This window comes from Gouania willdenowi, chromosome 3 (genome assembly GCF_900634775.1).
Source record: "Gouania willdenowi chromosome 3, fGouWil2.1, whole genome shotgun sequence".
Taxonomy (NCBI): domain Eukaryota; kingdom Metazoa; phylum Chordata; class Actinopteri; order Blenniiformes; family Gobiesocidae; genus Gouania; species Gouania willdenowi.
Window position 1 is genome coordinate 31,865,292 of NC_041046.1, and position 13,038 is coordinate 31,878,329.

General features: G+C 38.9%; 1 protein-coding gene across 2 annotated transcripts in view; it reads left to right on the forward strand.

The window, feature by feature from the left end:
* The first annotated feature begins 201 nt into the window (after positions 1-201).
* The window catches only part of LOC114480686 (ephrin type-A receptor 6-like), an 84,497-nt gene continuing 71,660 nt past the window's right edge, over positions 202-13,038 (forward strand). The window contains exon 1 of one of the 2 annotated variants that reach the window (XM_028475072.1): positions 202-691. In XM_028475072.1, the coding sequence (XP_028330873.1) occupies positions 613-691 (79 nt within the window). In that variant the 5' untranslated portion in view covers positions 202-612. The remainder of the gene's footprint in view (positions 692-13,038) is intronic. The other variant, XM_028475079.1, reaches the window with a different exon arrangement.

Below are 13,038 nucleotides of genomic sequence, written 5' to 3' on the forward strand. Positions count from 1 at the left end.
TAAAAAAATATCAAGATTTAAATTGTATTTCACCATTTTGAGAAACAATATCAAGACATGAGTTTTGGTTCATATCGTCCAGCTCTAATTGTGGCGTAAAAATTCAGTATTCCAGTCTGCGCTGTATTAAAGAGAGAGGGAGGGAGAGAGAGAGAGACGCAGTGATACACAGACCCAGCAGGAGATGCAGAGAGAGGCTGAAAGTAAGGCGGGAAGTCTGACATCTTTTTCCTTATTTCCTACATTTCTCTCCCGTTGTGGGATAAAGACGAGGATTAGACTCCGACCTCTGCTTTAATTTTGGACACTTTTGCTTCACTCTACAATTACCTCAACGTTTGGTAAATACATATCTTACTTGTAAAATTGTTTTTAGTGTTAAAACTTTTTTTTTTTTTTTCATGACCTCGTGCTGCGCTGCGCGTTTCTGCGCAACATGGACGTTTATCTGCGCACGAGACTGCGTCCCACAACCGAAAGCCCAGTGACAAACTCCCGCGTGTGACCACAGACGGAGAGCGTTCAGCGGTTTGTTCCATGAGACCTGCTCACCTGTGTGTGGTGGCCAGGCTCCGTGCGCTGTTTTAGCTCAGAGCTGCGTCCGTTTAAACGATGAGCACCGCTGGGAAATACTGCGTGTTGTTGTTCCTGCTCAAAAGTATCCTGTCGGACTCGGCAACCAGCAACCAAGGTGAGTCAGGGCATCACTGCACGCTCGTCCACACGCACACGGACACATGCACGCACTCTGAGCATCTGCACATTCAAAAAAAAGAAGAAAAAATCTAACTTCTGATACTTCAGTCTTGTGCAACAACAATAAACACACCATAAAAAAGGAAACTTTCCAAAAAGGATTACTTTCTTTGTATTTGACCATTGTTCATTTAATAGTTGCCCTTAAAACCACGTTTTTTTTCCTGATTTAATTTTTTACTCTCTTTTTTATTATTCACATTATATCGAGAGTCAATTATGTTGTGTTCCAGCAAGTATATGACATTTTTGTTTAAATAAAAAGCACAATAAGAGCACAGAGTTTTACTGAATATTTTATATTCTTTTTTTTTTTGTTCATTACTTTCACTAAAAAAAATGAGGATAAGTATTTTTACCCTTCTTTCTGTGGTATCCCATTCCTGTCACTCAAAAGAAAAAAAAAGGAAGTAAAATAATGATAATTAAAAAAAAAAAAAAAAAATCTAAGTCATAATAATGAGATACAAAGTCATAATTATGAGATGATATCTATACTATATGTATATCTGACAACTCATCATCAGGGTAAAACTAACCAATTATGTGATACTAAGTCATTATAATTGTGACTTAGTATGTCATAATTATGACTTAGCATCTCATAGTTTTGACTTAGCATCTCATAATTATATCTCAGTATCTCATCATTATTATTTTAATTTATTTTCATTTTGCTTTTCCTATCTTCTTTTTACTTGGCGGGAATGGGCTTCCATATCTTTCCCCCTCAAAAATAAAACAAGTTAAATTGAACGCACTGTGAAATGCATATACTGTATATTCAGCAATATATTCATAAAAAAAAAAAAAAAAAAAAATAGACAACGGCAGCTCAGCTGCTCAGCAACTGCAGGAGCCCAATCAGCCAAATTATAGGAGAGGGTTTGACATCCTACTTCACCTTAAAAAAATGTGAGGATAGAAACATCAGCAGAGCTATAGGGACTGTGAGTATTCAGCCGCTGGCATCCCTGTCAGTTATAGTATGGTAAGGCTTCACAGTTGCCTCTTTTAGACCTTGCAGTGTTGAGCTTATATATTCCTATATATGAATACATTTAAACTTATGCCTCTAATGACTTCCTTTCCAACACATACAGTGAGATTCATGGGTTTTGTTGTGTTTTTCTTACTTATCAGTGTAATCAGATATTCTTTTTGGTCAATTGAAATACGAATGTAGCTTGTATGTCTTGCAATCTTCTCTGAGTTATGCTCGCAGGTGAAATTGGTAAATGTTTGCCAATATTTTCCATTTTTAACATTTGCAGATCTGATAAGTTTAATATCCCTGTAAATGTTTAATGTTTGAAAAAAGCTATTTCAGAAATGGCAGCAGCCCTGCTGAATGTCAGTGGTTTACACTTGAGTGTGCGATTGTGTGTGTTTTCCCATAAGATTCCTGTCTGCCTGTGGTGGTGGTGACAGTTTTGAAAAGGATTTAAATAGAAAATGATGCACTCGAGAAAAATGCAAATATTTTTCATATGTAATAATGATATTAAAAATATTAATAAAATGAAGGGGCTGATTAACGAAAGCCAGATGTAATCTCACACAGCCAGATTAACAATATGCATTTTGGCACAATTGGATGTTTATAATTGTGTAAAGCAATTGGATTTTAAATGAATACATTTAAAATGTAAAGGTAAGTTTATGTTAAATCCAAGGTCTGTTTTTTTTCTTTAAAAACCAACCATTAGTGCATGTTTCCAGATGACTTTATTTACACATAAAGACAACTTTACATTAGGAGTATTTTTCACCTGCTGACAATTATAACAACATTCAAAAATAGCAGAACAACATAATATATGCCATGGAGACAAAGTCGTTCACACATTAACACATAGGAAATGTATTTGTAATACCAAAAGTGTTAATAACACAACTTGCACACACACAAGTCGTCTTCCTAGTGAAATGTGCTTGTAATACACTCCTTGGTTTGGTGGTTAGATTAGCAAGTGTTTTGTTTTATGTTCATTCTTCTATTTTGTAATGTATTAGATATTTCAATTTATAGTGTCTTTAATATAAATATTAAAAAACAATGTTCACCTATAATTTGTAGGAAGGTCAGCAGCTGAACCATATTGCTTTTTAAATAGTCGTTAACACACCCTCTAAAGTATTTAATATAATTTACCATTTAAATTAAATACTATCAATTATTTCTCAGAACTCTAATATCCAACTGTATAAATGCAGCACATTACCAAACAGACTAAATGACTTCAGTATTTCCTATGTAGGTATTTTATTAGGGGTGTCCTTTGTTCTCAGTTTAGATATGACGCCAATATTGCAGCCTTGAATAATGGCCAATACCGATATCGATCCATCCATCCATCTTTTCCCGCTTATTCGTAGTCGGGTCGCGGGGGAAGCATCCATAGCAGGACAGCCCAGACTTCCATCTCCCCGGCCACATCTTACAGCTCTTCCCGAGGGATCCCCAAGCTTTCCCTGGCCAGGCAAGAGACATAGTCTCTCCAGCGTGTCCTGGGTCTGCCTTCGGGGTCTCCTTCCGGAGGGGCATGCCCCCCGAAACTCATCTGGCTCTCCTCAATGCAAAAGAAGCAGCGGTTCTACTCTGAGCCCGTCCCGGATGACTGAGCTTCTCACCCTATCTCTAAGGGAGAACCCAGCCACCCTTCGGAGGGAACTAATTTCGGCCGATTGTACCCGGAGTCTTGTTCTTTCGGTCGTGACCCAAAGCTAATGACAATAGGTGAGGGTAGGAATGAAAATCGACCGATAAATTGAGAGGTTCGCCTTTCAGCTCAGCTCCCTCTTTACCACGATGTATCGGTGCAGACTCTGCATCACTGCACCAATCCGCCTGTCGATCTCTCGCTCGATCCTTCCGTCCGTCAGTCGTGAACAAGACCACAAGGTACTTGAACTCCTCCACTTGGGGCAGGACCAGAGGTTGATATCGATCTGATCTGATACAATAGTAGTGCAGATCATACATACTTTTGTACTTTGGAATGTTATAAAAGGCTTATTACTCACAGAACAATAGTCAGCAACAGTAGGTATGAGGAAAAACTGGCCCATTTATTATCAACCAATGGTTTAAAGAAATGGCGACCCTGAAAATAGAAACAAGCGGGTCAGAAAATTGATGGATGGAAGGATTACAGAGATTTGAACCTTAAACATATGAATATTCTACAATTGAATAAATGAAATGAAAAAAACTCGAAGACCCCCAAATAAATCCAATTAAAACAACATTTATTATATTCGGTATTTTAGATGCAGGTCAATATTATTAGATTTTTGTTCTATTATTATTTTGTGCTGATATCAAACAGATATCCAATATCAATATCATATCTTCATTTAGTTTGATCATAATAACAATTACTGAAGCACTGGAAGGCTGAGCTTGACAGTCACACCTCCAAATAAGAAGACTCTGATTTGTTTGTGCCAGAATTGTTTATTGTTTCTTTGGTATTTGCATGCTCATCTTGTGCCTCCAAACTCTAATATTGCTGTGATATTTGTGTCAAAGACCCGTCACAGTTGTTAGCTCAGTAATGCAGATGGTGTTCTCTAACTTGTGAACTCTCTAGGCAAAGAAGCTGTAAGATTCATATGATTCAGGGGCGGATTCACCAAGATCTCAAAATAAAGGATGGTAAACCAGTTGCTTCCTTAAATCCTTTAGTGACGCAGATTCCTCACCTGCTTCGCAAAATTTTCACAGATTGCAGCAATGATTAGTGCACGTGCAGAACTGGTGCTGACCGCAATTATTTAAATGAGCATTTTGTACGTGTTGTGTTGAACATGGAGGGTGAACATGAGTGCGGGAAAGCAAAAATAAAAAAAGCAGCAGAATTGGAGGTGTTAGTAGAGGAAACAAATAAAAAAAGCATGAATTACAGCAGATAGATAGATAGAGAGATAGATAGATAGATATTCTTTATTCATCCCGCAGTGGAAAAATGTGCGTGGATGTGACTGAGTGATGGATGGGTGCATGCACACAGCTGATAGCGTGCATGCGTGTGTGAGACAGTGATCCGCGGAGGAGAGAAGACGCACGTCCAGCGTTTCTCTCTCTCTCTCTCTCTTTTTCACGCGCGCGCGCACACACACACACACACACGTCCTGAATTGGACGAACCTTACCGGTTGGATAAGCAAAGGTTTCTACCTGTAGCCGAAAGGTGCCCCGTGAACGGCACCGAACACAGGGATAGACTCATGTACCGGCACCAACATGCCCTGCTGTCTCAGTGGGGCCACCGCCGCTTCCATGCATCGTACAAACTAGAGCTGTCAACTTTGGTCGTTTAGTCGACTAATTGGTCGATGCCGTGGTGGTCGACCAAGATTTTCATTGGTCGACCAGCAATGGTATCAGTTTCATTACCGTTTAAAAAAAAAAAAAAAAATGCAATGCAGTTATATAGGTGATAAGGATTAAATATCAAATATAATTTATTTAACGCCTAAACATGATTCTATGTCCAGCAACAGCTGTGTAAGCAAGAGCTGGCTGCAAAAAAAAAAAAAAAAGTGTTGCGCTTCAGCTGTAAGCGCAGTGCGCTGTCCTCAGAGAAGAGCAGAGAGCAGAGAGGGAACGAATTAAGACAGGTTTGAAACACAAGCATCCACTATTGAATCAATCCTTTTGCTGCACAAGAACATGGATTATCCTTATATTTGATAAGTGAATTCATTGTGTGCACTGCACACCTGTGTTTGACGTACGTTAGTTTCCCTGTGCGCTAATGTTGACATCAACATTTTATTAATAAAAGCAGGCTTACCGCCAAAACAAATGTACATATATCATTTGTATGAGGAAAAAATAGGTTTTAATTGTCTGTATCAGGTCCGGCACGGATATAAATACCTAATGTCTGTCGGACCTGTAGGTTTCAGTTTTGCTTTGTCGGGTTCTGGTCAAAGCTTGAATAAGGTTCATATCATAAATGGTCTGTGTTTAAAAGCAAAGAAGCACCACAAAAAGCCAAAACAAAATATTTGTCTCTCTTTTTCTTTCTCCCGTCCTCCTCTGCACCTGCTCATTCATTCTCAGATTTTTTTTTTTTGGTCATCTAATTGCAACATGTGCCATAGTCTTGGTCGACCAACCATTTCCTTGGTTGACTACAGCCCTAGTACAAACACTGTTGGGCTCAGAGAGGGACCGAAGGGGAGGACCTCGGCACTCGTAACATATCCCCTGGAAAGCAAACCGTAGGTACTTTCTGTGGGGAGGATATATATATCGGATGTGGAAATACGCGTCTTTCAGGTTGACGGACGTGAACCAACCGTTCTAACGCACCATGCGTAACAGAGAGGCATGCGCAAGCCGCTCTTACACAGTGCGGGAGAAATGACAGAAATCGCCCCTTTGTTGAGAAATTCCTCCTGTAAAACACGGGCTTATTCTCCCAGTGCCTGTGAGTATAGGATGCCGGTGAAACGAGGGGGGACAGCTACGAACTGCAGTCTGTATCCTCCCGTTATCGTACTTAACACCCAAGGCGAGGCTGCGAGCTCGGCCCATCTCCTCCACCTTGAGGAGAGAGTGGTTACCTGCAGCAACCCGTCAACCGAGAGGGGCGATGGTGCCCTTCAGCGGAGGAACCGTGCCATAGCCCACCCACCAAGAGGGAACGGCAAGTGTCGCTGCCGCACTGCTTATGGCACCATATTCTGCTTTTTGTTGATTTCTTCTTTGTTGCGCCCTCAGTCATTGGCGTGGGTGCGTCAGCGGGGCACACTTTATTTTTGGTAAAAAATGTGAGTGTGGGTGCGTGCTTTTGGACTTTTTTTTTTCAGAGGGGCAACAGCCGGAACCTCCATGTAAAAACATAGCGGGGTGTAGGGGGCCCTCAGGTGCGTGCTTGGCCGCAGAACAGGTGGCGCTGGAGAACGTGGAACATCCAGCTGCGTCACCGGGGAAGATGAGAGGACTACTTCAGGCTGCCCTCTTCTTCTTCCTGGCCTGGTTGTGTTATGCAGGCGGAGCCGGCGGGGTTGTAACCGAGGCCGAAGGCTTCCTGGGCCTGCCGAATGAACCGTGACCTTACTGTTCGGCGGGCGTGGGCTAAGCCTAGAAGATATCTTGAACAACATTGCTGACCAAGTGGACAGTTCTCAGACATTCTCTGTTTGTGTCACAAGATCAAATTTCATTCACCGAGCACTGAAACAATGGCAAAGGAAAAAAAAGACTGCTGTTATACACTACTGCTGCTTGACCTTCAGAATGATAATGCTTTTAGACAACAGCTCCTCCAAAATAACTAATTTGTTGACTATTTTGGCAGAGCTGATGTCTGGAATTCTGGAATTGAGCTGCCTTACTTGAGCCTGTCAATGAAGGAAAAAATCCTAAATACTCAACAATTGCCCTGGAAGACAACAATTTCAGGTTTTACAAGATTTAGATTTAAAATGTACTGCTGTTTAAACATTTTGGTATCACTTGAAATAATCCTTGTTTTTCCAAACTTTTATTCATGATTTTAAACACATTGTTTTCAACCCTTGACACAATATTTCTTATTGGTCGGTATATTGATGAAACACACTGCGATCAAATAGTCGAGCCTTGGTCCATAATGTAACACCCTCTGGGAAAACATACAGCGCGTGCTGAGAAACACGATCAGGTGCTAAGATTGAATCTGAGAGCGCGGAGAAATATTATTCGAGCACACGCTCAGATCAGCGTGCGTAGAGCAATTTTAAAAGCCGCTATATTCTTTATTATGCAAGATGTGCTGTTTTTACGTTTCTGCGCCCGTTCTATGCTCTGAGCACCCTCGCGTAGTTAAGGAAGCTAAGTAACACCATACTACTGCTCTTACATTCAGTTTTGACAAACAGAATGGGTTCACCAGAACACATTATTGTATATCTATATATTCACCACCCGCTCAAAGTGTTTTGTTAATATCTAAAACATTTGAAAGTGCTAAAATAATCAGAAACAAGTTGCTGTGCAGTGATGGGCGGAGCCAGGTGATTTAAGGCAAAACAAGACAGCAGCTGTTAGTGTGTAAAGAGAGATTTCCAACGGCTGTCAAAAATTCAGTTTATAAGACAGAAAACTCGAAAATACACTTATTATATTTAGACAGCATGGAGATGTTGGTTACTTGTTTTCAACAATGATTTATTGGCTCCTTAAGTGAAAAACTGATGTCTGAAAAGGCCATTTCTGCATTGACTGAAGTTGTTCACATGAGAGCGGAAGTCAAAAATGCGATACAATTCCGATTATTAACATTGAAAAATGTATTTAGCAAGAATTTGGTTGTTGTCAATGAAGCAAAAATTGTGAGAGGAGATGCTACGTTTTAGTTTTTTAAAAAACTAATTGATGGACCTCATAATTTGCAATAGGTTTAAACGTACAAAAGTTTCTTTGATTTTGGCGCTACATTTTTGTGAAAGTGGAAAATCTGTAACACATATGATTGATTTGTTTAATTGCTGTTCATTGCTGTAGCGCCAACTGCAGGAGGACAGAAGTACTTGGAGGATACCAATTCATCAATAGTAGTTGATTTAGCGCTAGTAATGCCAATTAAACAAACACTGGGTATCTGCTCCAGTGACTGTCATAATACTTTATTTTAGTCTTATGTTTGGCTGTTGGCACTGACCTTAGTTTAATAGTGAAGAAAGAGTCCACCAGTGGGGTAGAGAGCTCTTGGTCCTATTGGTAAAACACGTTGCAACCACTTAATGACAAGCTACATTAATTAATCCTGTCTTTAGAGCCACATTGCTATGGATCTACAGAGAGAGGCTGTAAAGAGAAAACGATTGATCCATATTTTACTGAGATTAAAATTGTTGCTAGCATCTATCTTTAAAAACCTGATGTCTTGCAGGTAAGGTGCTTTTCTTCGGGCTACAGTTTAAATGTAACCCTCTTAGTGCGAGACAAACAGGATAAACATGTAGCTCACGGTTGAAAACAACTGACAAGCTGCACACGTGTTTGAAGATTGTAGCAGGCAGAATTCAAATTAAACATTTTGGCACTATGAAACTTACATGCTATACGGCCAAAATAATAGAAAAAAAAAGTGGCATGTAGCATACAGCATTCATCTTAGCTTCATAATTTCCCACTGCTCATTGTTTCAGTGCTACCTGGTGCCGATCTAATATAGTTATTTTGTCTTGTGCATGCATTGGCCTACATTACAACAGTTCTGTAGCTTTATAGTAGTTGCAAGAATCCTATCCGAGATCTTCTGAAGTCATGTCACACTGTGTAACACATAATAGTAGTCGGGGTGGGAGTAGGCCTGGGCCTAGGGATGTAATGATTAAATGTAAGGCAGTTAAAAAATCGATTCATAGGTATCACGGTTCATATCGATTTTATGAAAATTGAATTGCAGTACTTTTTTAAACAGCAGAGGGCGCTATCCAGAAGTGTTGGCGGCGGGCGGAATCTGCTACTACTTTCTTTCTGGCCGCCTTCTACTCTTAAACATGTTCATAAATGATTCCTTACCCCTTTAGCACCGAAAGAATATCTGTAATATTACGTGAATATCTGTAAAGGTCACGTTTTTCTATTAGCTCTGTCTGCTAGCATAGCATCTCTTCTTCACTGCACAGAATAGCTGCATCCCAACCGACCACTGGGTTACCAGCGCCCTCTGCTGATGTAAATACAGTGCAGATTGTTTTTTTTTTTTTTAAAGTCCAATTGTTAAGGAACAAAATACATTTTCAGTTGCACTTTTAAAAAGAAAAATAACTATTATGCAGTTTTGCATTGTTTACTATAGAACCATTTAAATTAATAGGCTTCTTCTTCATTTGTATTATTCTTTTATTTATTTCATTCAAGATTTATTTTTAGTTAAATTGCATTGTTTACTCCGTTCATTCCACTATGGAACAAACATGCAGGTTCTGAGGTTGAACCCCCTTGTCATCCAGCCTGTTTGAAGGCGAAAGACGAGGAAAACAAAAAACTGCGACTTAGCTTGGTGGCTAGCCCCGCTCGGCATCCCTGCTTTTGCTTCCGATCACACCGCTTACGTCTCCTCTGCTGGTGGACACCGCTGGTACTAGGCTCCGCTGCTTCATAGGCCACTGGGTGTAGCCGGCGCAGCAATCCGAAGCTACGTAGTAGGTCCAGAGTTACCACATCTACCAGACTACAACTGTTTGATTTACCTAAATCTAAGATTGCCTAGCGGTGGTATACTATTTTAGAGTAATTACGCTCCAGGTTGACTGAGAAATTATTAGAACTGACTGAGTTATCTGCTGTCCCTAACACTAGTCTCTGCAGCCGACAGGCACGCCGCAAAATACGCATGAATATGACAATATATCGAGGCCGGCAAACTTACAGAGTTCATTTTATTTACTGTCCGGTTAATTGATTTATCAATTATCGGCCCAGGCCTAGGTGGGAGAAATAATCACTGCATCGCCATTCAGGCATAATAATCGATAATCAATGCATACATTTGCAGTAATCGTTTATTTAAATGGTAAGTTAGTTACACACAATACTGTAGAAGGATATTTTATTGCAAATTAAGCAATATTTATTTTAAAAGCACTAAAGTATTTCAGCTGCCTATTCAGTTTATTATATATGAATAATTTCTATATATCATTTAGAACAGTCCTTTTTGTTTATTGTATACGTTACAGTTAGGATGCTGCTACTTTAGCACTTTCCCATGCAGTTCTAACTGAACAGTTTACAGAAATCCTCTGCTGGTTTAATTAAAAATAAAATGGTAAATGTATATCCTGTCTGAATGCAACTGCTATGGTTAAAAAAAATGGCAATTCATTAGCAGTCACAGTGAAAAACAGAAAAATGTTAAAAAGTGCATCTACATGCATCGATTCATATTCTAAATCAAATCTTCCCTATATTTGTAATCGAATCGAATCATGATGTGCCTAAAGATTCCAACTGCTAAACAGTAACTGCCTTAAATCAGAAAATGTCTTACCGTTTGAGGAGGGCTTAAAAGCATCAAGTAGAACAAATGCCAGTAAACATTTTGTAATTGGTGCCAGCATCACTTTGAGAACCTCAGCCAAATCTTAAAGTTGTAATTTGTGGAAACCCATGTCTGGGAAAAGTGTCTTTTTTTTCTGGCACAAAACGCATAAGAAAATCCCATCTGTGCTTATTTGTGTCTCTTAATTAGGTTGAAGTCTTAATCCTTGCCTTAGTTGCCAAATTACATTTGGCTATGTTTTGGTCATATGATGTCTCCCGAACCAGGCAAAGTGCTTGAAACCACCAATAGATACATGGGTTTTAAAACCTGATCTACTCTTTAAAATATAACACAGTAGCAATCTTTGAATTTGTAATAGTAGGTCCAATTTGTGAAATCAAAGAAGGTTTAGTTAAAAAGAGTTCCATGAAGCACTGATCATTATTCTAGAGATGTGCTCTTCTTGAAATGCTACATGAGTGTGCTGTTTTACTAAATCCATTTGCTCCAAAACTAGGTCAGCGTGAGCACTTTTTTTTTTCCCATTTTAGATTTGTATTATATTTTCCAAATATATACATGAACATAGAACAAGTGTGGTGTAGTTATGTACACAGGGGTTTACAGTTTTCAGTTTATATAGGTTTTCTTCATTATACAAGAAATCTAATTAATTTGTTCCATTTTCGATCTAAATCCTCCTTTTTTATTCTTAAACAGTAAGTCATTTTTTCTAACCCACATTTCCTGTAGTGTATCTAACCATTGTTTATGTCTCGGTGGGTATAAAGCGAGCCAGTTTCTGGTATGGCCTTCTTGCCACCCATGAGAAGAACCTTAATCATTATGTATTGTCAGCTTGATGTTGATGTAATCTCCTTTGGTTTTTGGGCCCAATTCATAAAACACCTGTTATGTGAATATTTCTCTACCTCTTGACTCAACATCTCATTGAAGTCTGTCTTCAAATCTTGTAATTTCTTGCAAATCTACTGATTCTTATTACTTTTATATGCCTGTTCTGATTCTTTCAAATCAATGACCAACTTGTTATAGTTTTCAATTCTAATTCTCTTCATTTATGCCATCCTCGTAATCAACCTGCCTCGTATAACAGCTTTCAAAGAGTCCCACAAAATAGACAGATCTACCTCACCATTATCATTTTGCTCCTGCTCTCCTGGGTCTGATTCAGACATGTCTCCCCGGTATTTCTCCATCGGCCCGAGTTGTGCTAGGTTTTTAATAGTTTTGGCCTGTCTTGTTCCCCCTCCCCTTTGTGTTGCTATTTCAGATCCATTAATTGCGTTTTGGTATTGAATTTGGTAGAGGTGTCCCGATCCGATATTGATATCAGATATCGGTCCGATATCAGCCAGAAAATGAATATAGGATTTTATCGGACTGCATCTAAAATCACTGCTATAAGCTTTCCTATAACATTTTCCGTTCTAGCACTTCTATCCATAGGTGACTGTGGTTCACCCTCCAACAAAAGTAACCTACTGTTGCTGATTATTGTTTCTCTGTTTGAGTAACATCACTTGATCAAGCCTTTTCTAACATTCCACACCTCAAAATAAGTAATAAAAGTATGTATGATTCGTGCTGATACTGTATCGGATCAATATCGGTATCGGCCGATATGCAAGGCTGCAATATCGGTATCATATCAAAAGTGAAAAAGTTCTATCAGGTCATCCCAAGAATTTGGGGAGTTTTATCGAGTGTTGATCAGGAGTTAATAGGGATGTAACGATTCACTCAACTCCCGATACGATTCGATTCACGATGCTGGGTTCACGATACGATTCGCTCACGATTTATTTTACAAAATGGGACTGTACAGTATATAAATGACTGAAAAATATTCCTTTATTTTTTTTGGGAAAATACTATACTATTTTTCATTGTCAAAAGAATCCCTTGATGAACTATTCAAAACAATGCAATTTAACTAAAAATAAATCTTGAATGAAATAAATAAAGGAATAATACAAATGAAGAAGAAGCTTATTATTTAAATTCTGGTTCTATAGTAAACAATACAAAACTGCATAATAGTTCTTTTTCTTTTTAAAAGTGCAACTGAAAATGTATTTTGTGCCTTAACAATTGGACTAAAAAATCAAAAAAACAAAAAAACAGTAATTTACTGTATTTAGGTCAGATATTTGTTTGAACCAGCAGAGGGCGCTGGTAACCCAGTGGTCGGTTGGCATGCAGATATTTTGCAGTGAAGAAGAGATGCTATGCTAGCAGACAGAGCAAATAGACTTTTACAGAT